Source organism: Sorex araneus, chromosome 3 (genome assembly GCF_027595985.1).
Source record: "Sorex araneus isolate mSorAra2 chromosome 3, mSorAra2.pri, whole genome shotgun sequence".
NCBI classification, from domain to species: Eukaryota; Metazoa; Chordata; class Mammalia; order Eulipotyphla; family Soricidae; genus Sorex; species Sorex araneus.
The window spans coordinates 82,536,285-82,564,246 of record NC_073304.1 but is presented as its reverse complement, the minus strand read 5'-3'; the positions used below and the strand labels follow the sequence as shown (position 1 = coordinate 82,564,246).

At 37.7% G+C, this 27,962-nt stretch overlaps 1 protein-coding gene across 7 annotated transcripts in view; it reads left to right on the top strand.

Moving 5' to 3' along the window:
* MEIS2 (Meis homeobox 2) overlaps positions 1–27,962 on the top strand; it is a 228,871-nt gene that overhangs the window by 158,067 nt on the left and 42,842 nt on the right. For all 7 annotated transcript variants that reach the window (XM_055131979.1, XM_055131977.1, XM_055131978.1 and 4 more), the window contains exon 9: positions 5,167–5,243. In XM_055131979.1, the coding sequence (XP_054987954.1) occupies positions 5,167–5,243 (77 nt within the window). The remainder of the gene's footprint in view (positions 1–5,166; positions 5,244–27,962) is intronic.

The window sequence follows — 27,962 nt, the reverse complement described above, 5'->3', positions numbered from 1 at the left end:
TTACAGTCGGGCTTTCCATTTTCGAAGGCAATAGCCATCAACAATTCCGGGTACATGTTATTAGCACCAGTGAAAAGACAGTCCAACCTAACTTGAGGGTCCCTCTTTAATGCATCTTGACATTATGATAAACTGTGTTGATTGGCTAAGTCTGTGCATGTGATCACCCTTGAACCCATTATTAGAGTAAATTCCAGGAATGATAACCAAAAAGAAAGTGAGAATGATCCTTCAGTTAAAATTTTTAGTATGAGAGCAGAAAGCGTCCCACTCTAAGTGAAGTGTCAGGAAAGCAGGTGGTTTTTTCAGCTTATCCACCTTCCAGAAAGTGCTCAGAGGCTTCATACAACAGTGGAATTACATGGATCAAAATCAAGTTCATTTCGATTAACTTGGTAGACTATATGTTCTTTGGAAGGAATTGAGAGAAAGGAACTGGTAATCATAACAATCAATTTCCAAGAGTTCACTCAAACTAAGATGCTACCCAGTAGGTTACTTGATCATTTGTCTTAGTGACTGTACTCTATCATTAAGAAATAAATTGACAAATTATACATTGTTCTTCAAAGAGCTCATGTAATAAATTTTATAGATGAGTCAGTGAGTCACACACAGGGAAGGAGAGAAAGAAGAGGCAGAGTTATCCTAAAATGTCCTGCTTTTAAGAGTATCCAAGGAAAGAGTTACCATAATATAAAAGAATATCTGATTATAGAAAATAGTTGAATTGCTACATTTTTAAAAGAATCATAAATGAGCTACAATTTATTATTTATACTTTCATATTAATTCAGAATTTTTTAAATTGTTAGAAGCAGTACATAGAAAATATAGGTGCTTATAAACTAACAATGGAAATCTCTGTCCCTGTGCTCTGCACAACACACTGTACTGCACTATCATCCATTGTTCATTGATTTGCTCGAGCGGGCACCAGTAAAGTCTCCATTGTGAAACTTGTTGTTACTGTTTTTGGCATATTGAATATGCCATGGGTAGCTTGCCAGGCTTTGCCGTGTGGGTGGGATACTCTCAGGCTTAGCATGCCAGGCTCTCGAGAGGGACGAAGGAATCAAACCCAGGTTGGCCATGTGCAAGGCAAATGCCCTTCCTGCTGCTCTATCACTCCAGCCCTGCCCTACACAATATGAACCATTATTAAGTGTGCATTTTCTAGATATTTTTCTTGTACTGTGTAGCTATGTTTATGTTAAATTTTATTAAATTTACTAAAATGTAGAATACATTGTTCTATAACTTTTTTCACTCAGCAATATTTGGGGAACAGCCTTTTTTTCTGAGAACTTTACATTTCAATTAACTGTGATCCAGTTGATGGACATTTATTTGCCTGCATCTTTCTCATGTTCTTTTATTTATTTTCTACTTATATTTCATGAGGGTGAGTAGAAGTATACTTGCAGCGCTTTAAAACAACAATACAAATTTTTAAGTATAGGATACAGTTCTTGACAAATCAGTTTTCCTTGATCATCATTAGGGAGGAATTAATCACAATTGAATATTGTTATTAAGTGGTTTTACTCCTAACATTTTCCAGTAATATAAGGACGCTGTAGCTGCATTTCCATGCATTTGCTAAACTACTTTAAGCCCCCAAAAGACAAAAGTGGTTTTAAAAAGACCAGTATCAAATATGTCTTTTGAAAAAAAATAACTATTAAAGTATTTACGTATCTACATTTAGTCCTGAGCACACAGATCTCCCTAATTTATAGAATAGTTGGTATTCAGATTAAGATCGTCTTTGGGATTCAATTTTTCTGTTTAACAGTGGTTTCAGAATTATTTCACGATGTTAAAAATTTTGACCTGTGCTAGTTCTTTCTTGATGAAGGGAGTCATCATCATTGCTATTAGGTTACGTTGCATGTTCTTATGAGTAAGTTGAGCCACCTCTGTGCCACTGGACCAGAGGAGCCTGGCCCCCAACAGTGAACAGACTAAACTATAGCTTTAGTCCAAGAATATGGAAACTGACAACAAATTATTGCTTGTGGTCTACTTCCAGTTTTCAAGTGCAAACATACCAAAGTTTATTTTAAATTTGAGCCAGTCAGACATTTAGTAATATACATCAAAGAAGAAGTGAAGGCTTCCCATGTTTATTATTTCAATATGATGTCTGTTCTAATAAAGCAGAAGAATGCATATGATAGACCATGTAGTAGAAATTCTCTAGTTCCATAGTTTGGCCTTAAGTATATACATCTATTTGTAAATTAATCCAAAACACATTGCCATAGTTCCAATTCCTCTGAAAGCTGATTGTTTTCCATCTCTTTTTTAATTTTAGAAATATAGTGGCCGTCTGCCAGAACACTTTCAGATAAACAGTCCACTCCATGTACAAAAGGGGCATAGAAATCACGAATGCTCAAAAACCACAGAACATTATTTAAATAAGTTATAGTTATTATGGTCTTCCTTATTAATTAAAAAAAAGCCATCTGTGCAAGGTGAATTTTGGTAAGGTCCCAATTTTTTTTTAAATGATGGTGGATGGAATTTGCAACTACTGACATAGAGAAAGTATAGCAAAGGGACTCCTAAGATAAAATGCACTGTTTATAAATTGGTGGTCATTTGGCTAAATTTCTAATGAAATACTGGAAGGAATTCTTACTGTTCAATCAGTACTTATCACGATACTTGGAGGATTTCGCGTTTCTCTAATATCACTTTTTTTTTTTTTTTTTTGCTTTTTGGGACACACCTGGTAATGCACAGGGGTTACTCCTGGTTTTGCACTCAGGAATTACTCCTGGTGGTACTCAGGGGACTATATGGGATGCTGGGAATTGAACCTGAGCCAGCCTCATGCAAGGCAAATGCCCTACCCGCTGTGCTATTGCTCCAGCCCTTCTCATATCACTTTTGTACTCTTACACCTTCTTTGCAGACTTCATTCCATCTCAAATTTGTACATGTACATCTCAGCTTTTTTCTTTCTTTTCATACACTTTTTTCTTTCTTTTCAAAATATACACACCCACCATATAAGCTCTGCATTCTGCTGGAGACATCTAAGGCAAGTGCATCACAAGAGTACGCTAGGCTAGCCAGGTGAGGAAGCAAACCCTGCCCACGAAACTAGACAGCATAGCTTGTGCAGATCTATGCACTCCTTAGAAGTTCTCATCTTCATTTCTGGTATTGACAGAATTTATATCCAGCAGACAAATCACCTCTAAACCTCAACTTTCTTAGAGGCACAAAAGGTCCAAAAGTGACTCCTTTCTGAAATTGGCAGGATTCAAGATTTGGGGCTATGGGGGGTCATTTTCCCCCCAACCAGTGTTTTCAGTCAATTAAAATTTGTACCCTAGGCCTTTTCCAGTTTGATGCCACCCTGGCGTCTGTGATGAGCAATCCTTCTTGTTTGTGCAGCCATTCATTATCTCCATTACCAAAAGGAGAATAGAGGACAATTACATTGTTTGGACGAATCAGAGTGTTAGGAGGAGTATTTGTCATGGTGGCAGAGAGCAGCACCTGACAGGCAACGATTGATGGCCAGGAATGAATGTGAGTGGCCAAAGCAGCCTCATAGGATGCAAATTACTGACTGTGGATTCCAATTTATCCTGTTCATTTTTCTTGCCCGTGCTGAAGACCATTAGTGGTTTTTGAAGCAGTGAAGGGGTCATTACTAATGTGGGTAGGCTTGAAGCAGGAGGGGGAAGGAGGGGAAAAGCCTTCTGTAATTACACAGCTTTCAGGAACAGGCTGGAGGCCCTAGCCAAAAAAGTGTCAACACCTCGCAATCAGAAAAATTTATTTTCATTTTATGCTTAACCCATATTAACTCAACATTATCATCTTTCTTTGTTAACATTTGCAGAATATTAAAAGCCTAGCTTTTATATTAATACAAATCTAGTTAACCCCTTTTGCCAAACAGGGGGATTTTGTTTAACCTAATAGTATTTGGGTTTGCTAATAAGTAATTGCACAAATTTTGGATAATGCACGCTATTATAGAAGATGAAATACCTGAAGAATAAGATCTAAGATGATTGAAAAACATTCGCTCTCTCAAACACTGGAATGATTAGAATGCTCTGAATGAAATACTTTGTTGTTCCGAATGTCACCCTTTAATAATGTTGATGGGAAATATTTATTACTAAAGACTTTCTAGTTTATGAAAGACTCTGATGTGCTGGATAAAAGTTTGCTTTTCTGTCTAGGGAAACGTGTGAATTCAAAGCAGGGACTTATTTAACAAACATGTTTTGTAATTATGTACATGCCAGTAGTGCCTCTTAAAGTAAGTGTAGGATTCTCAAATAACAATCATTCAATTCAGAAGGAGAGGAAAGTGGTTTGGTGATGGGAGGACAGTGCATAATAAATGTTGGTGGGTTGAGATGGGAAATAAGAATTAAAAAGCACTGAATCCTTTGGCTTTATTCTCTTGGTGCCACACTGTAAGAGGAAATGTAAAATTTCTCTCTGAGGCATTGCACATAATTGACTTACTTTGATGAGTGACCCCGTTAATCCAGTGCAGCAGCCAGTAAAAATAAAAGAAACTTCCACTATCTTTGGAGAAATCAACATAAATATATCTCCAGTAAACTCTCTTATGATTAACCCATTTCCCATGGTTTCCAAGAGTAGTTATGACTGCATGCTCTAACCTTCCAAGCTTGGACTCTCAGTAACCTCAGACTAACTTGGATATCATACTTATGGAGAATAATTAGATTGAGCCATTGCCCACAGATGTAGACTAAGGGCATTCCATAGTTTTCTATGAAGCGAACTCAAATGGACCTGAAACGGATTCCCTTAGTGTCAGTGAAATGATCGTAGATCTCCAGGATTCTGATGCCATCACAAAAAACAAAAACAAAAAAACACCTTATATTTTTGACTCCTGTTCCCACCAGCACCTTTACATGTGTGTCAAGAACAGAGGGGACTCCTAATACGGGTTTCTGAATTCCTGTCCCTGTCCATATTTCTGTAGATAGGATTTAAAAAGAAAGAAAGAAAAACAGCTGTGACTTAGAACTAAGTCTTAGAATTAAGCCATAGAACTAAAGAAATCAAAAGCAGTCGTTTCATTCTTAGAAGTAAGTGACTCTTTCTCAACTTCTGATACATCTTTTAAAACATTTGTTTTTTCATTAGCATCCGTACCCCTCCGAAGAGCAGAAGAAACAGTTAGCGCAAGACACAGGACTTACAATTCTCCAAGTAAACAACTGGTGAGTGACCCAAAAATCAATGTCTTTCTCCCTTGGCTAAAATGAGATTTCTAAATAATTGTTTTCTTTTCTTGTTTCTAAAACAATGAAATCCTGGAGGATAACTTCTGTGTCTCTTCCCTGAGGTGTGAGCATAAGTGATGCTTAGGGAGAAGAGAAGGTCACTAGGTACATGGTTTGGGGGTAGGTTTTTTTCACTGTCTTTCTCCTGTTCCTTTCTCCTCTCTACCTCACTTTTCCCATCTCCGCTGCCTAAAAATTTTCTTATTGAGCCACAAATTCTGTCCAGGTCATTGCTATTGAAAATAGTTACTCTGGGGTTTTCTTTCTTTCCTTTTACCCCCTCTTTTTTTTTTTTGTTAGTTCTGGGAAGGTTTCTTTTGTGTAAGCTTAGAGTAGCGATGTAGATGAAGGCTTTTTAACATCTCCTAATTTTTTTTTTTTAAACCCCGGGCTGGGGGAAACAAAACATTTTCCCATTTTTAGCTTTGCTACTTGGCAGATTACTCCTGTGGTGGTTCATGGACCATCACCCTTTGTATGTGGCTTAGAGGGTAACTGAGGAAAAGGAGGGGGCAGAGGATTAAATAAAATGATCACAGTGGCCAAGAAATGATATAGGAATTACTTATCAAAATACTGGCCCAGGTTTTATCAGCAGCTTAATTTTGTTCAGTACATTCTTGGGGTGATGTTCAGATTAATTGAACTGACAGTTCTCTTTCAAAATTCAGGGAAAGTATTTGCACGGATTTCAGGCCTTATACAAACTTAATTACATGGAACTCCATTTTATCATTCTAATTCCATGTAGCAGAGGTTGTATTTACAAATGAGAAGTCTCTGCCTTTATTCACAGCTTTCCTTAATATATTTATCAAAGCAGGTTCATTTACAAAGTGCTCTATCTGTGGGATACAGGCAGGCAGACATTAACAAAGCTTTTAGGTTTATCAGGCTCGCTGCCTGATGAGCTACCCGAGGGTCAATTGATTTTGTGGTTCTGTGATTCATTTTTTTCTCATTTTTCTAGGATCACAATGAGAGACATGCTTGGAGAATTAGCCAGTTTGTCTGCCTTATCTGTCAGGCAATTTTTTTTTTCCCAGGGAAGTCAAGCTACTTAAATTGGCCACAGGAACTGCCGTTATCTGACTTTAATGCACCCTATAGTGTGGATAGCATTTCAATTACACCAGTAACCAAAGCTTAGCTGCAGCCCTTTTCATGCCTAGTGCTGTACAGAAAGTGATGTGCCTACCTACAGAAGCAGAAAATTGAGTTGCCTTGCTTCTGTCAGGGTGATTAATGCAGAAATAAACTGCTAACCTGAAAAGAAAGGCAGAAAGGAAGGATAGACAATACAGACTTGAATTCACTTTAATTTTCTTCTAAAGATTGGAGCTATGTACATTTAAAGATATCCTTTAGACCAAAAACTTGGGATAAAGCCTATAATCTCCAGACAGGGATGTGTATGTGATTTTACATTGATATGAGGTTCACAGTGTAAATATATGTATATGTTCATTTTTGTTCCTAGCACAGGTTATCAGTCGTCTAAAACAAATACATTTGTGCTAATGATAAGAGCCTTATTTTCCCTGCACATTTTTTTTAGCACACTGATTGCCAAACAGAACTGCTTCATACACAGTGGTTCTTGATACTGCTAGTACTGCTTTAAACTAATAATTTTAGTCAGTTTTTGTAAAGTTCAGGAAAGGTGTGATGAGAGTTTTTGAGGAAAATGGAATAATTAAACACATTTGCCATTGGCATTTGATCTTGCTCTCTTTGAAAATGCTATTGCATATCACAACTGACTATGCTTCTAGTTATATTGGAAGAGTGACGAGTTTCAAGTCTGAATCTAAAGATGAGCACCTCCACAATTAGATATGTAGTTGGAAACTGAAAGGAGCGCCCTGGTTTTCTCAATTCCGTTGAACCTCAAGGTCCACGCAGGGAGTCAATGTCAGTGTGATCATTTAACTTCTTGATTCCCTATTACTGAAGCCATGTTTGCTGTTGGATACCAAGCCTTAGGGTGTGGCCATTGTCTCATGGCATATTTTCCATAATATGACATAAATATTGTTACTTACATGTCCAGAAAATAATTCTGTCATCCTGATTTTCACACTTCCTTAAGAAAAACCCTATAATCCTGCCCTCAGGTTTAATTCTTAATAAATGACTCCCATAACTTCAATAGTAAGGTGTGACTCATCGGGCTAGTACAGCAGGTATCTCCAAAAGACTATCAAGAATTTCATAAAGGAAATTAATTCCTGGGATTTCAAAAAAGAAATCTGAGAGAGAAATGTACTTTGGCACATTTTGAAACTGTCCAATGCCTTGATGAAATCAGCTTCAAAACAAAGAAAGCTGCTCAACTTAAGTTCAAAAGATTCCCAATGCAGTGTTCTCTGTGCAAAGTGAAGACTGAAAGAGATGGAAACGGTAGACTGTAAACTGTTTCTTCACTCCCTAAGAGATCTCACTGCAAAAGTACAGGGTATTAAATAGAGGGAATTCAGGAATCCTCTTTTGGTTAATTTGAACAGAATATAATGCCCACTTTTCTGATTGAGGCCAGGATTTTACACTTGGTTCCTGTGAGACTCAAACCCAAAGAATCAGAACAATATAGAGGACATGCAAATGAGAACATCAAGGAAACTTCCTGTTTTAGGGCTGCCTCTCTCTTACCTTTTAAAATGGAAAGGCCCAGCCAGGTCAGGGTAGTTAAGCTGCTCTGTAAAATAACATCTATAGTAATAAGCAATAGAACACGGCTTCACGCACTTGATGAAAGCAATAAGCAATAAAAACAGACCTGTTAAGATCAGTCTGTAATTTCAGAACAAATAAGCAAAAGGAAGTTTAGGAGATAATGAAGTGAATTAAAGGTGTGTTTTATCTTGGCAGACAATGTGAGAAATAACCTTAATGGGCTTCTCCAATGTATTTACAGTTGGGAGTATGAAAGAAAGTGATGATACCACCAAATCAAGATGTGATTTCAGGAAAAGAGTGGAATTTATGGCACTAATCCATTTTTTCCCTACTGTTCACTAGCAGAATTCCCTAAATAATCAATTATCTAATTAAGACGTTTTAAAAGAATGATGGTGCACTCATGGCTCCATTGTATGCACTTCTCCACCAAAGCTAATCACCAGTAGAAAGACTGCCTTTCTATGCTGGATAGTAGCTGGTGAAGAGTCAAGTCAGCTGTGAAACAAATCAAAGTGCATGCCTTGGGAGAGAAAAGAAGCAAAGAAATTAATATCCTCAGTCTAAATAACCTTCTCACCGTGGAGAAGCAAACATGGTGTCATTTGACAGAATCCTGATTACAGCTCAAAGGGTAATAGAGCATGGAGGGTAAAGCACTTAGCTCCAGAACTGGACTTTGTGGTATTAAAATGCTGCTTCCACCACTTGCCAGATGTTTGAGCTTCAATAATTTACTTTTAGCCTTAGTTACTGCATCTTTAAAATGGGGACAGTTATAAAGTACATCGCAAGACTTCAAGAAATGCTGTCTGCTAAGTGCTTGGAATCACGCTGGCTCATGCAATTGATGCTATGTATTGTTAAAATAGGTTAGATGAAAAAATGGTGTTTTTTTTTTTTTTTTGGTTTGGGGGCCACATCCAGCAATGCTCAAGGCTTATTCCTGGCTCTGCACTCAGGAATCACTCCTGGTGGTGCTTGAGTAGCTATATGAGATACCAAGGGTTGAACCCAGGTCGGCTGCATGTGAGACAAATGACCTATCCTATTTCAGCTCCCAATCAAATAAAAAATTGTAAAAAATGAGATTATTATCATTATTTTACATAATGGTTTCAAGAATAAAGTCACTAAATGGCTTAAAATTAGAATAGATATTTTTCAATGTAAATTAGAAATATTTGAAGGGAAATAAAATTTTAGAATAGACAATTTACAGTGAATAACTGCATTAAACAAATGTAGGCATTTAGTTTGTAGTTTCTTAATACGTGCTCTCTTTCTCACTCTCACCTTCTCTCTCTCTGTCTAAGTTCTTTAATATCAAGGAAGTAAAGATTAGGGAGCCTTAGAAGTATGAGGTGTCAAATAGCTATGAAAGTGTTTTGACGCAAAGTTTTTGATATTAATGCTCTGTACTTTCTCAAGGGGTATGTTGCAATCATTCATTGACAAAAACTTGTTGTAGGTTATTTTTTTAATAAGGGAGCTCTTGGAATAATTCGTTGGGATGCATTTTTCCATATTTTTAACAATGTGGACTACTTACTCGTTGAAATATGGCAGTCTTACTTTGACAATGAAATTCCCTTAAACTAAAAATACCATGAGAAAAATTGTGGCATTTCATGTGACTTTCCTTTTGCTGCATCAGAATTAAAATATTAATTTCTTAAACTTCTATTTCCACGTAAAATTTAAAAGGAAAAAGTACTGTACTTCTAAAACCATATTTCACTGTAGTAATGATAGCATACAGATATAACAGCAAATAAAATCCATAGGGTGTCTTACTGAAAGAATTCAGGTATTCTAGGAATAATGGGTTTACTTTCCTTTATACAAAGCAGTCTCCAAGGCCCCCCAAATAAAAATGCTTGAAATTTAAATTTCATAGAGCTTTGTAGGTGAGGGTGGTTCAAAAAGTTTCTTTGTCTAATTGATGAAGTATGTTTATCTGGCCTCTAAAATAAGATACTAAGTATCTTCAGGTTGTTTGCCCCTCTTCCCACCAATACTTTACAACAAACCATTCTAGATCTAACCACTTTTAATAATTAGAGATCTGCTTTGTAAAATTTACTCTGTGACAGTTTTATTTTACTTATTTCAGTTTGGCCACATTGACAAATTTTTCTAAAGTACATAGAAGCATGTTGAATTAGGGTTATCAATAAGATAACTTTCCTGTACCAGGGAGAGTTATTGTAGGAATCAATTTTCTCTCTCTGCCTCTGTCTCTCTGTCTCTGTCTCTCTCTCTCTCTTTCTCTGACTCTCTCTCTGTGTATCTCTCTCCTAATTTTATTTAGGTATTGTGATTTACAAATCTGTCCGAAATAGAGTTTCAGTCATACAAAGTTCCAGCATCAATTCCAACACCAGTGTCAACTTCCCTCTACCATTGCCACAGGTTTTCTTCCACCCCCAGTCTATCTCTTTAGTAAAATGCATTTTTATTTAATTATTGTATTTTGATCCCATGCTTAGAATATTGATGGCTCTGTGGCTCAGATATATATATGTATATGTGTATACATATATACATATATACACACCATACCTCTACATCATTGATGCATCCCATGACCCTGACCCTGACCCTATCTCCTGTTACTCCCACCTGCCTTTTAATAACCCTTCATTTTTCTACTGCCCTGGCATTTTCATTACTATAATCTATGGGCAAGGGTTTTCCCACCTTTGATGACATGAATTCCTTTCTCATGTTATTCTGTATACCATAGATTCTTGATATCATCCAACATTTGTTGTTCTTCTTCTGACATACTTCACGACATGAGATTCTTGAATTCCATTCAGGATGCATTGAATTGCATGATTTCTTCATTTTTGTTGACAGTGTAGTATTCCATTGTGCATATACATCACATTTCATTATCCATTCATCTATCTTTGTTTCTAACCTGTTTCCTTTCCCTTTAAGAATTTTCATGAACTATTGAGGTAGTTTGGGTTTTTTTTTTTTTTTTTTTTTTTTTGCTTTTTGGGTCACATTTGGCAATGCACAGGGGTTACTCCTGGCTCTGCACTCAGAAATCACCCCTGGAGGTGCTCAGGGGACTATATGGGATGCTGGGAATCGAACCCAGGTCAGCCGCATGCAAGGCAAATGCCCTACCCTCTGTGCTATTGCTCCAGCCCCGGTAGTTTGGGTTTCTTATATGTAAAACGGAATCAGGTGGAAAAGAAGCATTTGAGGGGCCATAGAGTTAGTACAGGGGTTAATGCACTAGTCTTAGACACAGCCAACCCAGGTTCAGCCCCTGGCACTGTATATAGTTCGCTGAGCACCACCAGGAGTGATCTGTGAGCACAGAACCAGGAGTAAGCTCTGAGTACTGCCAGGTGTGGCCTACCTGTCCCCTTTGGCCCCTCCAAAATCATCTGTGCATGGAAACATAAAGGTTCAGACTTGAAAAGTATTATTACAAAAACTCCCAACCCTTGATGAAAGTGTGGATGGTGACTGGGGAGATAGTACCGTGGGGAAGGTATTTGCCCTGCCCAACAGCCTACTGAGGTTTTATCCCCTGAACCCCAATCAAGAGTGATTCCTGAGCTCTAAGCCAGGAGTAAGAAGACCTGAGCATAGCTGATATACCCACCCCCACAAGCAATCATTTTACTCAGAAATCCAGGTATTTGGGTCCCCAGATGCTTTACTTTGCTACTTGCACCTGAAGGGCAGTCATAGTGTTCTAGGTAGTTTTCAAGACAAAGGTTGGTCAGTAAAGCTCCTAGTCCTTCTTGAAGTCCAGTTAATAGGGGGCTGGGTAAGTGGTAGAAGAAGTTGGACCTCTTTACAGCAAAGGAAAATCAGGTTCAAGGGTGCATATTTTGTCATTTGCAGCAGGGAGAATAGACACCAGGAAATGTGGTGTAAGATTAGGACGTTGAGAATAAGCTGGGAATTGAATAAAATCATTTTATAGTAAACATGGAATAATTGACCAGTGGTACAAGGAATCTAAATGAGGTGCAGAGGCAGCTGGACACTTTTATCTCAAGAGAGAAAGGATTGAAGTTGAGAGTGATAAAGCCAGGGAGGTGGAGTGGAGATAAAGCTACGGGGAACAAGCCTGCTGGACTAAATATCCCCTCTCTGCTCAGCAGTTTCTACTCTGGCCATTTATTAAGTGCATTGCTGCCGTCTTCGGTGATTATTTCCAAGTAACATCTATGTTTCTGAATAAAAATCCATTTGAATCTCAAGTCATATTTGCCAGGTGCTAGATTCATTGTCAGCATTTAATGTGCTGAAACTGTCGATGCTGAGGAAATGAATACAAAAGAGCACGCTTTGAACTCCAGTTTGGTGAACTTGAAGTGAAGTGCTTCTCTTTTCTCTGCTGGAAAAATCAGTGATTGGACAAAAGTATGAAGGCAAGGGGAGCACAGCAAGCCCCCATGAAATCTTTTGCTTAACCAGAGCCTTGACTTACCCACAGTCCTTCATGGAGTGAAAGGAATGAGTCTGTGTCTGTGGTAGAGTTTCCATACTCTTTCCACTTATACTTAGGTTGTAATCTCTCTGTCTTCAAGGTCATATTGTCATTTCTTGGGGACCTGCAATTATTTCTGAGAGAAAAACCAAAAGGAGGTGGAAAGAGAGACTAAAAATTGTAAAAAGAAAAACATACATGATTAATGTTTAACCAGAGGGATTGCTCTGAAATTTAAATGGATTTCACTTTGCTCCGTCTCTAGCAAATGTAAGTGGGGGTGACCAGGGCATTGACACATGGCATGCCGATTTTGAGTAAGAGGGCCGATTACCATATTTTCCCATTTCGCTCCCTGCAGTTGATTTCGTGAGATTCCCACACTGATCTGCAAATCGTAGATATTTATTGTACCCAGGCAGCTGTGCCTCCCATCCATTGCCTTGTCAGATCAGCATTTCTAGACCCCTTCCCTGCTGGAGAGATGGAAGCACCATTTCCAGAAATTGAGATTCAGTTCAAATTTGGGCAAGCAGCTCACACTCAGCAAGAGTCTTTTAAAAGTGGTAAACAAAAGGAGTAGAGGGGGAAATAAAGGAAGGGGATGCCAGCAAGGGGGCTCAAAGGGGAGGATTGCTGCAATCCTTTACATTCAATTAGACCAGCTCCTTTGTGCCTTTCCCTTTTGCTCGCAAAGAAGGAGTGAAATATGGTTTTCATAGCAAGCTGGCAGCATTATCTCAGGATGCATATTTCTTCACTGGGTTGGAATGCCAATAAGGGGAGGGGGGGGAAAGTTCCTCGTTTAGAGGAAAGTACAGCAGTACAGGAAAAACACAAAACAACCCAAAAGGAATGCAACAAGTTTCTGAAACAGTTCCAAAAATGGCCCTTAAAGAAAATATTTAAATGAGAACTTTGGGGAAGAGAAATATTCTCATACCAAAAGTTACCCTTTTTTTAAAAAAAAGAAAAGTCTGAGTATGGAAAGAAATTTGGGCAAAAAATGCAGACGAGTTTGGATAGTTGAAGATTTTTTAGAATTACTTCCATCTCATTCATTGATGGAGATAATAAACTCTGCATGCAAGTCCGACATTAGACACAAGGCGCTACCTATTTCTACACTTCATTATACCAGTATTTGGAAGAGAGACAAGGGCTGCTCCAATAGTCCTTTATCTATCTCAATTGGCATGGTCCACATGGCTTCTTAAATTAACACAGAAATAAAAGTCTTATGTTTCAGTAGGTTACACGATTTTAATGTAGAGTAGTATTGACTAAGCTTTTTATTTCATTTTAAACGGAAAAATATGAAGACAATTCTGTGATAATATTCTATAATGCTAGGAATAGATTTATTAGGTATTCTTAATCTTAGTCACAGATCCGATATGAAGCTGTTTTTTAAAAAGTTATTTAAGGAATTTTCAAGTGCAAAAAATAGAAAGTCTACAAAGTGCAGACTTTTAAGCAAGCCCCTACATTAGGAGATATTAGAAAGGAAGATTAAAAGGTTGGGTAGAATTTAGAAGTATTGTTTACTTTCTCTAAATATTTTCCTCTTAAAATTAAGCACCTAGGCTGCAACAACCTGATTCTGAATTGTCAGTCCTTTTAAACATGTTGATGCTCTTTCTATTACATTTTCCTCTCTTTTCTTCCATTACTAAGTATAGAATGTTTTGAATTTTTATTCCATAAATTTACTCTCCAAGAAATTCCATGCTCTGTAAATAATCTTTAGACCACATCTTCATTCACTTCACTCATTCATTCATGCATTTATTCACTGGCAAGCAGCCTTCTAAAATGACATAATTGAGAATTTGCTCTGTTAATGAGTAAATGTAGGCCCTATTAACCTCCTGATCTTGAGGACTTATTTTGTTGTTGCTGTTGTTTTTATTGTGTTTGATTTTTCAAGTATGAGAGAGCAAGCATCGGCAAGGTGGCATGTCCTGGTACTTGTTCCAGAAACTCTTTCCAAATCATGACACACAGTACTACTTTTGCTATTTTGTAAAAACAAAATAATCATTTTTATCTGAAAAATTATTAGAAACCTAGATAGAAAACTATATAGATGTAATAATTTTTAAATATGTTTTGCTTCCTCACATCATTTTCTATTTTGTAAAATAGAAATTTAAACTTTATTTCTAATTTTTAGAAATAAAAAATTGAAAAAATTTTGTGAAATAGCTTTTATAATAACTAGCAACATCTCATTTTACTTTTTTTTTTTACTTTATGACTTTTTTGGATGCATGTATTAGAGTCATTATTACTAACTGATCATTCAATATAAATTTGCAGCTGACTCCCTGGCCTTATTCGGAATCATTAATTCTGTACTCAGGTTGAAATACATGCAAAGTTCTTTCTCTTTTCACTGACAAAGTAAACAGTGAGATATATGAGATTTCCCGTCTGCCTCTAGATACAGCTTATCTTTTAGATAAGTACATTCTAGCTGAGGTTAAGACTGTTTAATGTCTACCTCTTGACTTCCAAACTTCCTTAAAGCCTTTAGATAAGTAAAAACTCTAACAGTAATTACTAAAGGGGTGGGGGGTGTGGTGTGAGGGAGGTCGGTAAATCAATCCCCCAAAATCTGGATTCAGATCTAACTCAAAGCCCACAGGTGAAAAATCTCTGGAATGGGTTTTAGCTTAATTCTTGAGCAAGGCCTTGGCTGTTGTTGACTAAGAGTATATCATAGGAATGACTGCCAAAGGATTTCTTTTTTTTTCCCCCCACTGGATTAATATGTCTTCCACATAGACATGCTAACGGATATTTGCATAACTTTGACCTGTTATGGATATTCTGGCAATTTTAAGTTGGATTTTGGAGTAATCCTTTTAACTAAAAATATGAAACATGTAGCTCTGAAAATCTCTGCACGTTATTTTCTAAAATTCAAAAAGTGCTTTCTTGGAAAGAGGAGGGACTGTGCTTCCAGCAGTAGGAGGGATGAGAACCCTCAAAGTAGTTTTTGTAATGGACATAGTGGTCTGGTTTTTTGTTTTATTTTTATTGTGGATCTGATTCTTGTTTTATTTGCCAGTGTGGTTGAAAGGATGCATGGGTATTTTTTAATGCTCCTGAGCAAAAATTTTCATCTCAAAGATGTGTAGAAAGTAGTGCAATGGAGGCTGGAGCAATAGCACAGTGGGTAGGGCATTTGCCTTGCATGGGGCTGACTCAGGTTCAATTCCCAGCATCCCATATGGTCCTCTGAGCACCGCCAGGGGTAATTCCTGAGTGCAGAGCCAGGAGTGACCCCTGTGCATCGTCAGGTGTGACCCCCCCAAAAAAAAACAAAAAAGAAAGTAGAGCGATGAAATTTGGTCACAGTTGGTTTATTTCCTTTGTTACCTGAAGCGAAATTTGATAGGGTAATTTCCAGGGGTGGTCATAGCTGGGTCCCTGAGTTCTGATAGTCTTGGATCTGTGGTTTAGTGTGGCTCCTTGCTAAATAAGCAGATTTGTTGTTATCCTGCCGTGTCCCCATGAATTCTGTTTTGTTTTCAATTTTTTTTTGTCTTTGTGTCTGAAGGAATAGATCGTGGAGAAGAAAAATGTGAAAGAGAACAGTAGAAATTCCCCTGTTGAATAGAATAAGAGAAGTCATATGAATTAACTTTCCTTGTAAATTTTTTTCTTAATGAAATTACTAAAGCAATGTCAGTAAACAGGAAACAAGTGAAGTGTAAAATAATTAGCACCAAAGGGAACATAATAGATTACTTATTAAAATCCATAGATGGATTATATGACCCCATTGGGTCCAGGGACCAGAGATCATATGACTCAGTGTGCCCTTTTGAGGTGAGCACCCCAATGCACTTTGTCAGCTTACTGACTTCTGACATTAAATAAGCTTCAGGTATGATTTATTGAGTAGCCATTTGACAGAAGCGAGGAACTGAAATCTTCTCGTCTTTGCTGAGTCTCGGCTCTTTTTCATTACCATCCCCAAGTATTACATTTAGTCAACTGAGTTATGTGTAGTTCTGGGAGAATCTCTCCTGCTCCCAGAAGTCATTGTTCCACTCATAATAAAATTATGCTATCAATTTGCCACAAGAGGAACACTGAAGTTCACTAAATTATTGCCATGTGTTTTGCACTAAAGACAAAGTGATACCAATTAAAGAAACAACCACCCTGGATTCTCTTTTTTAATGGTGTTCGAGGAAGAGCAAGACCGGCTCACTGGGGAGGTCAGGGCTCCCTTCTCCACCTTACAAATTTCATTGTCCTTAATTAGAAAATGGCGCTTATGGAGAATGAGCAGGGGGTCTGGAAAGAAGAAAGAATGAAATCTGAGCGGAGCCCTAAATAATGTCAGAAAATGACAACCTGCCTCCCACAAGACTATTTCATTTGAAAGATTTGCTCGGTTACATTAGGTTCAGATAGATTTTTCTGGAAATGGGGCCCTAGCCCACAAGCTTGAAAAACAAACAACCAACCAAACAGACCCACGCCAGTTTCAAAGCTCTGCAGATAAGTCAAATATGTCCTTGGGTTTCATTGTAGAAACAAGTGCTCTGTGGCTCTCATTTAAAGGAACATTTTCAGGCTGCTGGGTCCCTGGAGACCTGAGCATTAGTTATGATGTAACAGTGTCATGTTTTTAGAGTATCAGCAGGAACTAATATCCTGTGGTCTCAATTCATCTTCTACTAGATTAATTAAGGAATTTCCCATAATTTGGTCTCAGAAGGAAAGCTTAGGGATCTCACACCCTAAATAAATTATGCTTGCCAATTTACCAATTTGCCAGTTTAGTGATAAGGCAAATTCAGAACTTTAGCTATTATGAAGAAGTCGAATTCCATTACAACAGAAAATCTTTATACAATGAAAATATTTCTAGCCTCAGGCAGTAGGTAATTCACTAATTTTAAATAATACTTCTAATGACACAATTTTATTAAGCAGTTATGGGCAGTCCCTTGTAGTATATTATAATACATTTTATCGGTTCTGAGGGAAAGCAGGTAGAATTTCTTGAAAAAATTGGTAGTTTGTGGATATTTATCGTTTTCCCACTAACATCAGAAAAATCAACAGGGGAGCTAATCATTTGCATTTGAAGATCTTCCTATGAATTCTTCCGCAGCCTAATGACAGCATTTGCAACTAATTCCAAGTGGATCTGAAGAGACATCACAGTAAAATAGTATTAAGATTATGTTGTTCACTAGGACCCTGATCTTTGGCTGTTTCCACACTGGTTGATGGTTTGGAATAATTTCTGGATGGGCTTGATTTCTCTCTTGCTTCTTATCTCCTCCTTCCCCAACCCGCTACACACACACGGTTTTTGGATCACACTTCTTGTCCTCTGTGCTCAGGGATCAGTCCTAAAGGTGTTAAGAGGGTCAGTTGTGGTGCCAAGAATTGAACGGGGGTCAGCAGTAGGTAGACAAGCACCTAACCCCTATACTATCTCTCCCCCCCCCCACCCTCTATTAGAAGACAAAGGGATCACTCACTTCGCTTAGCTCCTAACTGATGTTCACAACTTCTTGCTGAATTAAATTCAGAGCGACTCAAAGGTTAAGGTCTTTTCTATCTTTAAATTTCTGTTATTTCAGGATTCTAAGCTTCTGCAGTGAAGAAAAAAAAGAAAATCTCGTCATAACAAGTGAGATGAAAACGGTTTTAACCATTGTATTTCAGATTGATGAGAAGGTAGGGCGAGACGAGTCACAGCAGACTTAGGTGAACTTAGACAAAACCTGAATCATAAACGGAGCTATTAAAATGAAGAAAAAAGAACCGATTTTTATCTCTATTGTTAAAAAATGTGGGAAGATTTGGTAACTAAGTCAGCATGGGGTGAGAGAGAGAATGGAGTTATAAACTCCGGGCTCTGGGCTTGGGAACAGGACCTGGGGAATTCTTTTCACCATGACAGCAGATTTGTGGTGGGAGGGCTGATGGTTTCGCTGGGAAGATGATCTTTGTTTTCACAATAGATAGCATAAAATAGAGATGCACCCTGGAGGGGAAGAGGTCAGAATAACAGGAAACACGGGGAGCACATAAGGGGAGGGAAAGGTAGGTCTGAGGGTACAGATGTTATTCAATGCCTTGGGAGCAGATAAGCTTGTCCAGGAAGGCCCTGATGATAAGAGGGTTCTGGGCACACTTGGGGTGTAGAAAGGACCCTGTTCCTATTTGTAGAAGGAACTCCAAAGAGGATGACACCACAGCGTGTTGGAGAGGAACTTCCTAAGGCAGAAGCCTATAGAGAACTAGATTTCAATCTATACCTTACATTTGGAAAAAAAACAAAAACAAAATATCCTTATCTTTACTTAACATATGCAAAGTTCTGGGGCTGGAGTGGTTCTGGCACTTGTCTTGCACACAGCCGACCCAGGTTCGATCCCCCCACAACCCATATGGCTCCCTAAACCTTCTAAGAGTGTTCCCTGAGTGAAGAATCTGGAGTAAGCCCTGACCACAGCCAGGAGTGGCCCCCAATCCAATAAAATTATAAAACAAAGTTCTTTATAATAATGTAACAGCCAGCAAAATAACAAAATACCTTTCTTTTCAGTTCAGCTAGAGTGACACAGAAGTAAACTTTTTACCCTATAAAAGTCTAGACTTCGATAGCCATCTCATACCGTTTCCCAAGTTGCAAAAGGTTAACAGTCTTGTACGAGTGTGGAATTACATCATGAATTTTTTGCCTTTTGTGAAATTCCTTAGCATCCTGCTCCCTGACTAGCCAGCAAAAAGAAACAAAAACAGTCTTCCCAATAGTGTGTGGAGCCTGGCCGAGGAGCATAGGCATAGGCTTTAGCTGTGGCTGAGCATCTTCTCACCTCCTTCAGCAGCCACCTTCTTTACTCTTTTGACTTGCTACTTTGATACATTTTTTAAAAGTGACCCTAGGGGGAAACATAAACAACACCACTATGAAAATATATCTTACTTGCCATTTTTTCTTTCATTTCGTTTTGTTTGGGCACCATACCCTGCTGTGCTTAAGGCTTACTCCGGGCTCTGTGTTCAGGGCTCAGAAACCCATATGGGGTGCCAGTGATTGAACTCAGATTGACCACATGCAAGGCAAGCAACTTACTCGCTGTACTCTCTCCTCCTTATTTAGCTTTTGAACAGCAGGTAGGGCATTTGCCTTGCCTGCATCTGACCCAGGTTCAATTCCTCTGTCCTTCTCGGAGAGCCCGGCAAGCTACCGAGTGTATCCAGCCCACATGGCGGAGCCTGGCAAGCTACTGGTGGTGTGGCGTATTCGATATATCAAAAGTAGTAACAGCAAGTCTCACAATGGAGACATTACTGGTGCCCACTCGAGCAAATCGATGAACATCGGGACACAGTGCTACAGTAGAAACTATGGCTAGTGCCTTATTTTGATAAACAATTTCTTGCATCCTTCTTTCAAGGTCGATAGATACCCTTTTGAGAAGGGCAAAAGAATGTGAACCTCAGATGAAAGTTACATACAGAGTTTTATAGAAAGTCATTGAGATGTCTAGATGAAGTGATTTTCCCACACATACAATCACTTTTGTTGGTCCAAGCTGTCTAAACTGAGTCTAGATATTGAGAGAGATGGGACAGGGAGGGGGAAAGAGAGAGTAGGGGTGTAATAATGATCCATTTAGTCAGTTTTTGATTATCCAGAAAGGGAGAAATAAAACCGGGGTCCTGGAGGAGCTAGAACTATACCCTTTAAATATTTATATCAGTGGAACATTTGTTTTGTACCTCCACTATCTCATCTGACCTCAAAATATAGCTTAATAAGGGCGGCATAAAACATTTGCCCTGGATGTGTGAGGCTCTGAGTGTCTGGGTTTAAGTCCCAGTAATATATTAAGGTGCTTGCCTTGAATACAACCAACCCATTTAATCCCCAAGATAATAAATGAATAATATAGTTAGCATCAAGTCCTGAGTATATTTGGAGTAATACGTGAAAATTTTACAATTTTTTCAGAAAACTGGGCACTTACAATAAAATGGAATAATATGACAGGTTGAGTCATTTTATGAGAATGCTATTTTGTGACTCAAATCTTTATTTAAAGGGGGAACATTAAATATAATATTAAGCAGTCAATGATGAAATGATTTCAGTAGAGCTAACTTCTATAATAAATCTCATGCATGACTCAGGAGCACATGCCCACCAGGATTCAATCACTTTCACTTTTGGTAAGCTCCTGTGCTCACAAGAAAAGAGGCATGTTTGTTTCCCCTAACCTTTACAGAAACATAAAACTAATTGCAAAAAAAAAGTTTCTGCAAATGGAAATATGTACTACCTGCTTCATACAGGGTAGGAACAATGGCCTGTTATTTTCTAAGATCAGGGATACCTGCCATCAGCCACAACAACCTATAGTTGTTGAACAAACGGGTATTTACTATCAAAAGGTGTCCTGAGGAGCTGGAATAGTTAGTATTATAGCGGGTAGGGTGTTTGCCTTGCACACAGCCAACCAAGGTTCGATTCCCAGCATCCCGTATGGTCCCTCGAGCACCACCAGGAGTAATTCCTGAGTGTAAAACCAGGAGTAACCCCTGTGCATCGCTGGGTATGACCAAAAAGAAAAAAAAAATGTCCCGAAAACGTTTTACCTAGTGGTACAAAATGTGTAATTTTGCTAATACTATATTTAGAGGTAATAGGGAACTTGAGATAATATTCTTTTTGTAGGGAGGGGGAACTGTACTACGGGATGCCAGGAATCAAACTCAGGTCAACCACGTGCAAGGCCACGTCTTACCTGCTGTATTATTTCTCCAGCCCCTAAGAAAACATTCTTATCAGTTCTGCATAGTTGCTAATAAAGTGCTTAATTAAACTAAATATTGGAGAGCTTTAATGATATAGCTTATAAATGGGAAGTTCTTGTAAATAATCTGAGTTTCCAAAGGCCTCCTATAACTTAAAATTGAACAAGCCAAGTTTGCAAGTCCAGAATCATTTCACACTCTGAAATCTTCACACCACACTGTGCCTTCAAAATCTTATCATTCTAGTGATTTAATTGCCTCTTAAGAAACTAATAAAATGTATGTTTTAGGAGTTAAAAGATATTTCATGGAAAAATATGTAAAGGGAAATACCTTAATCGTATAGTAAATTTTCTTTCATTTTGTGTAATTTCATAGTGCCAGAGTGACCTTGATTTTAAGAGAAATCAAAACCTCTCCTGGCTATGTATTCCATTGTCTTTATGAATGCTGTGAAAATGAATTAGCAAGACACTAAGAATTGAGATTCCTATATGATATTTTAAATAAATATTCTCAAGATTAAGTATTTAATATGTCAGTTTTTTTATCATTTCTTAAATGATAAAATCTTAAAATAAAGAAATCATCTCCCCAAATATGAATTTGATTTTGGGCTGAATTTATGACTGAATGAATTTGGAATTGAAAACTACTACGTGCAGAGTTGGGTGGGCAGGTTGAGCAAAAATATCATAAGGCACTTACTAAATTACTTAATAAAAAGGCAAATTTCTGAATCTGAAGAAGATGATATTGAAACAAAACTACCATTAAAGACTTAACAACCAGCTACGAGTAGGTACCGCTACCATATTGGATCTGTGACCTTGGACTCTAACCAATTACAAGACCCAGAGAAGCCAGTGAGCAAAGCAATTACAATAGGAGTCAAACTATTAAGGAGCCAAGAGTTCAGTAGCTTTATGTTCCTGCCAAAGTATTCTTAGAGCCCTATGTAATAGGAACTGAGTAATAATAACAGGTCCACATGGTAGTTGAAAGCAACTTACAGTGTATTCTAATCCAAGCAGAATTTTCATTTTGATGACTGTGGGAGTGACTATTTTATTTTACATGTACTTTTACAAACATTTAAATTGAAATAACTGGTAGCATAAAATTGCCAGTGATTTAGCTGGCAATGAACTTGTAACCAAATATACTTGGAAGATTTTTTTCTCTCTCTCCCTTTAGCTCTCAGGTAAATTTCCCTGCATGACAGCATTTCATGCTAGGCAAAGCTCATACAGGAGATGGAAAAGCATGAAGCATAACAAACATCACAAAGCCAGTACAATTTCTTGTTTATGAAGAAAAACAAGAAATGTAAGCTAAGTGGAAAGGTGCCGGTTGAGAGATATTTTAAATGCCTTCGAGTTAAAACCATCAGGGATCAGAAAGCAGAAGGCAAATTCTAGAGGCTAGCACACCAAGGGAAGAGACTGATGAATTGCCTTGTGCACATTTTAATTAAACTATCATCTTGAGATTTTTTTGTGTATTGATTTGCACAGTACTTAAAAAAAGCTTCTTTCCACCTTACCTCCTTTCTTTGAATGTTAAAGCTTTGTGCTTTCAGCTTGACTCTATGAAAAGAAATGACTCATCTTTGGGATTGTTACGGGGTGGGGGTGGGGGGGACAAAACAAAACAAATGGGTGGACATGTTCTCTTCTCCTTTTCAATATGTTTAAATTTCAACTGTTCATATAATTATGCTGGCATGTATTTCTTCCTGGCTTTAGTCATGCAGAAAAATTTTAAACATGAGAAATTGGACAACTCTAATGTGGTGTAAAATCTACTTACGCATTGTATTTCTTTCAATATTCTTTACCAATAGTATGCACATTGTTAAAATTAAAAGAAAATGTTAGCTTTTATGCCCTAATGCATTTATGTGATATACATAGCTGCCAAATATTTTATTAACATTGAAAAGAGGAAGTTTGAAAAATAAAAGAAATGATAGTGATAGGGTTGACTTTAGGTAGAGGTGGCAATGAAAATCATTTCCTAGTAATCACCACTTACATGTCCCTAAATGTCAGAAAATGTATCAACACTAATTATAAACATCCTTCTTTCTTTTTGTAAAAGAGTAAACTGAGGAGTAAATTGAAATGATTTTCCAAAGGACTTTTGGAAAACCTTGCAGATAGTCTTTTAAAATAACCCAGTCCTGTTTCAAATTTGAATTTATAACTAGTAGGGTTTCCCTGTTGATCTCTGTTGTAGAAATTGAATATTTGTGTCTAAATGTCTTTACTATCTATGTCTTTCAACTACTCTCCACAGCTCCACATACACACATGCTATGTGAGTGGAGAAAGAAATATTTGGCTCTGAAGTCTAGGGATTCATTAAAAAAGAACTCTTTCTAAGAAATTAGTTGTCAAAATGGATTTTAAACCAGGCAGATAGTGTAGAATAGCAAGATTGACTAATGGAGGACTAAAGAAAATTATATGATGTCAATGTCCTTTGGTTGACTGGTTAGATCCTGAATAAATCTTATGTATAGCTCCAGATAGAAGTCTGTTCTTGTCTGCAGTGGTCCTGAGAAATCCATCTAAGTTTTAGCTTTTTGCCTAGACCACAAGGCCCCAAGGAAAATGGAGTTGTTCTGGTGGAGAAGTAGTGTTTCTTTTGGTTCAACAGTGCGCTGTGCTACTACTCTGCCCTTACAAGTAGCCCAAGGTAGAAGTGATGTCCACTTGAATCCTAACTATAGATTCATTCTGGATTAGAACACATGCTCTGGATTCTCTCACATGAGCATCTTTAAATCGTTCTTGGAACAGCCTATTGGTGGTGGTAATGAAAAGGGAATCAAAGATAAGTAACTTACTATTTTGCATCAAATTAATTAAGAGATTTGAGACTCAGTTTATTTACTAACATTGTTCCTTTGATCTTTCAGAGAATAATATTTTTTCCAAATGCCGTGTAATCTTTTCTTGGTTAATAGTAGGCCAGGAATTCCTTTTCTTCTTCACTTTTTGTTTCCAAGCCACCTCAATGTCCTAAATCATCTCCCTCATTCAACAGTGGTGTGCAATGTTCTAATTCTGTGCTGACAAATGGTTTTCTCTGAGAATTTGATAAAACAGGTGCATCTCCAGAAGAATATGAAAACACAACACAACACAGACATGTTCACATACACAGACACACACAGACACACACAGACAGACAGACACATACACACTTTCCAACAATTATCAGAGTTTTCCATGGATTCTTGGCAATAGAACCCAAACTCACAGAACAAAAGTAAATGTAAGGGCTGGAGCAATAGCACAGCGGGTAGGGCATTTGCCTTGCATGCGGCCGACCTGAGTTCAATTCCCAGCATTCCATATGGTCCCCTGAGCACCGCCAGGGGTAATTTCTGAGTGCAGAGCCAGGAGTAACCCCTCTGCATCGCCGGGTGTGACCAAAAAAGAAAAAAAAAATTCAACTCTAAATGACTTGGTAAATGGTGATTTAATAAAATATAAGCTAAAATTAAAAAAAAAAAAAGTAAATGTAAGACCAAAACCTTTCTACTCTAAGTTTGCTGGAACTGTGTTAAAACTAATCAAATTTAAAAAGCATAGTCACCATTTCTGCTGTTAATGGTGTTTGGGTTTTAAATTAATTGAAATTTTTAAATGGTAGCAGATGGTTCTCATCTTACTAGATGTGAAGTTCATAAAAATTTTGAACTATACCTTTCTCTTTGTTCTCTCTGATACTCCCAGCTTCTCCTCATGGACAGAACTTTCTGTACACTGTGCAACACAGGGCTATGAGCCATCCCAGATATCACCCCAAGTTTGGCAATGCCACAGCTCTTATCACTATCTAACACATTTTGAATATGGAATGGGTTAATAAAACTAAAATGGCACTATCCAACAACACATTCATTTTAGCAAAAATACTTTTTCTCTCCTTAGCCAATAGGTTTTCCTTGACTGTAATTATTGTATTTTTTCTTAATGTTTGCTGACTTTCGTTTTAATGTTTATTTTGGTACGTTAAAAAATATATATGTCTGGGTAGCCATTAGGACGTAAAAGATATCACTATTCAACATAAACTTTTCTTTTTTTGTGAGCTTTATGCTGTCTCTTGTAGACTGCCCTTCGGTGATTTGTGGCCACCTTATAGCACTGCTTGTGAGATGTCTGATTATCTGCATATCTGCCTATTAATTTGTTTATCTGTCCACCTATCTATAGAAATTTTAAACGGTGTAATAACTTTAAGAACAGTGACACTAATGTAGTATTAGATTAAAAGAATGTTACTTTATATGGGTGTAAATGTAATTTAGAGGCACTTAAAGGAAGCTCTACACTTAGCATGATTCTTGGCCAGTGCAGACAGGTTGATCCCACTCATTTTGGGATTGCTAATTTGCCGTTAATTAGGAAGATTGATTCTGTTCTGTGATTCACAGGCCCAACCCTAAATGCATTTTTCTGGCTTCTGGAGCACTTTCCTAGTTGTCATTGTCATTGCAAATGTGTAACTGAATGTCACAGGACCTTGTGAAATAGAAGTGCTTTCTTGGCTTCTGGAAAGCAAGGATCAACATTTCCCGGATTTTGTCTTATACCATAAAGCTCATGCTGGTATATTATATACAAGATTCTGCTTATTTCATTTGATATTTTTAAAATTACAACATGAAAGCTCTGCTCCAATTTAATTTCTAGTTAAAGAAATGCTAAGAAATGCTTTTGTGGAAAAAATCATTGACTATTTTCTTGAAGTGAGTTTTGGTCTCAGATACAATGCACCATTGCAGTGGTGCTGTTCTGTACAAAACATTTAATTTTCAGTATGCTAACTGTTTGTTTATCTTCCCTGTGATGTATTGAGCTTGCTGCTATAAGCCTTTTTTCCTATTCTCTTCTCTTGGCTGATGACAAATTTTAATCATTTGACTGTCCTTCACGACAATTACTTTAACTAAGATGAGTTATATTCCCTTTATTGGAATGGAGTCAGGGAATCTATCAAAACTAGTGAAAGGAAAATTCCTAGAAATGTTTTTAAACATAGTCATTAACAGTGGGCTGAACCAATACGGGAAAAAAATGTGGGTAGTGAAGAGTGTGAGGGAAACCACTTACTCTCTGCAATTTTGATGCCCACCACTGCCATGGTATATAATAGACAACTTAGAACCACATAATCTATTTCAGTGTGGAAACTGGGTGACAATAACAATATCAAACCCACAGGGAAGGATCTAATTTCATTTCTATATTTTACGTGCTGTGTAATGTTGCAAATAAGCATACCCAGATTTGTACCAAGACATGAGCAGTATGCAGATCATAATAAAAGTTAGCTGACTGAGCGCCAGAGATGTAGCTGTGGCTCAGCAGTGGCATACATGCCTTGCATGCATAATCCCCGGGTTCCATCCCCAGCACCACAAGAACTAAACAAATGAAAAATGTCAGCAACTGAAGCCATGGTGACTCATGATATTCCTTTTCTTAACCTAAATATTTTGGTAAATATTTCATAATCTTTTTCTTACTGTTCAAGATGCAAGTTGAATATTACTTTTAAGTACTGCTTTTTAATGTGTTCAGTAAAATTGCAGAAGCCAAACAGGCTGGGATGTAGTTCAGGAACAGAGTACTTGCCTTGCATATGTGATGTCTTGGGTTCAATTCCTGGCACTACAGAAACAAACAAACAAAATAGAAAACAATAGAATAACTCAAGAAAAATACCTTACCAACCCCAATTCTATCTTGAGTACCACAGATGGTCCCCGGTTCACTTACAGGAGTGAGTCCTGAGTGCAGAGCCAAAAGTTAGCCCCAAGCACCAATGGGTCTGGCCCAAAATATGAATAAATAATACCTAAACACTGAAGACATGAGAATGGGAAATAAGTGAAAAATGCTTAAGAAGTGGGTCTTTAAACCTCTGTATTTGCATCCTGTTTGCATAGCCTTCTATACTTAATAGAGAACCTTTTAGCTTATCTTGTCTTGTGATTTAGGAAACCTTGCTAGCCTCATTAATATTTCATTGCATCACTGGAAGTTTTTCGTTTGGGTTTTGTTAGGGGGCCATATCTAATGGTGCTCAGGGCTTACTCCTGCCTCTGTGCTCAGGTATCACTCCTGGCAGTACTGACACCACCTGAGCTACTGAAGGAACAGGTTGCTTACAAGCCAGGCAAGTGCTTACACGCTATACTGTCTCTCAGCCCCACTGGCAGTTCTTCCATAGCTCCTTTTTATTATTAATATCACTACATGTCCCATGTGGCAAGCTCTTATGCAATCAGCTTTACTTACCTCTGTAGCATATTGTGTGTTTTTAAATTTTAATTCTCAGTTGCCTTTTCCATGCCAGCCAGCACTGTGCTGAGCTGACCACCTTTATCATCTGTTTGTATATGTTTTGTAAAACCAGTCTTCTTCTAATCTCAGTTGGCATCAAATATCATTGAGGAAGGACAGGGAGATAGCTCAGAGGACTGGAACATGCTCTCTCCCTCACCCCTAGTCCAGCAGGGTGTGGCCCAAATGTATACATACAAACACACACACACACACACACACGTGTGTGTATGTATATACATACATATATATTTATAAATCGAGGGAATTAGACTTGCTACTCCCCTCAGAATTACACATTCAATCTTTTGATGAATATTTAATGAGCACCTACTT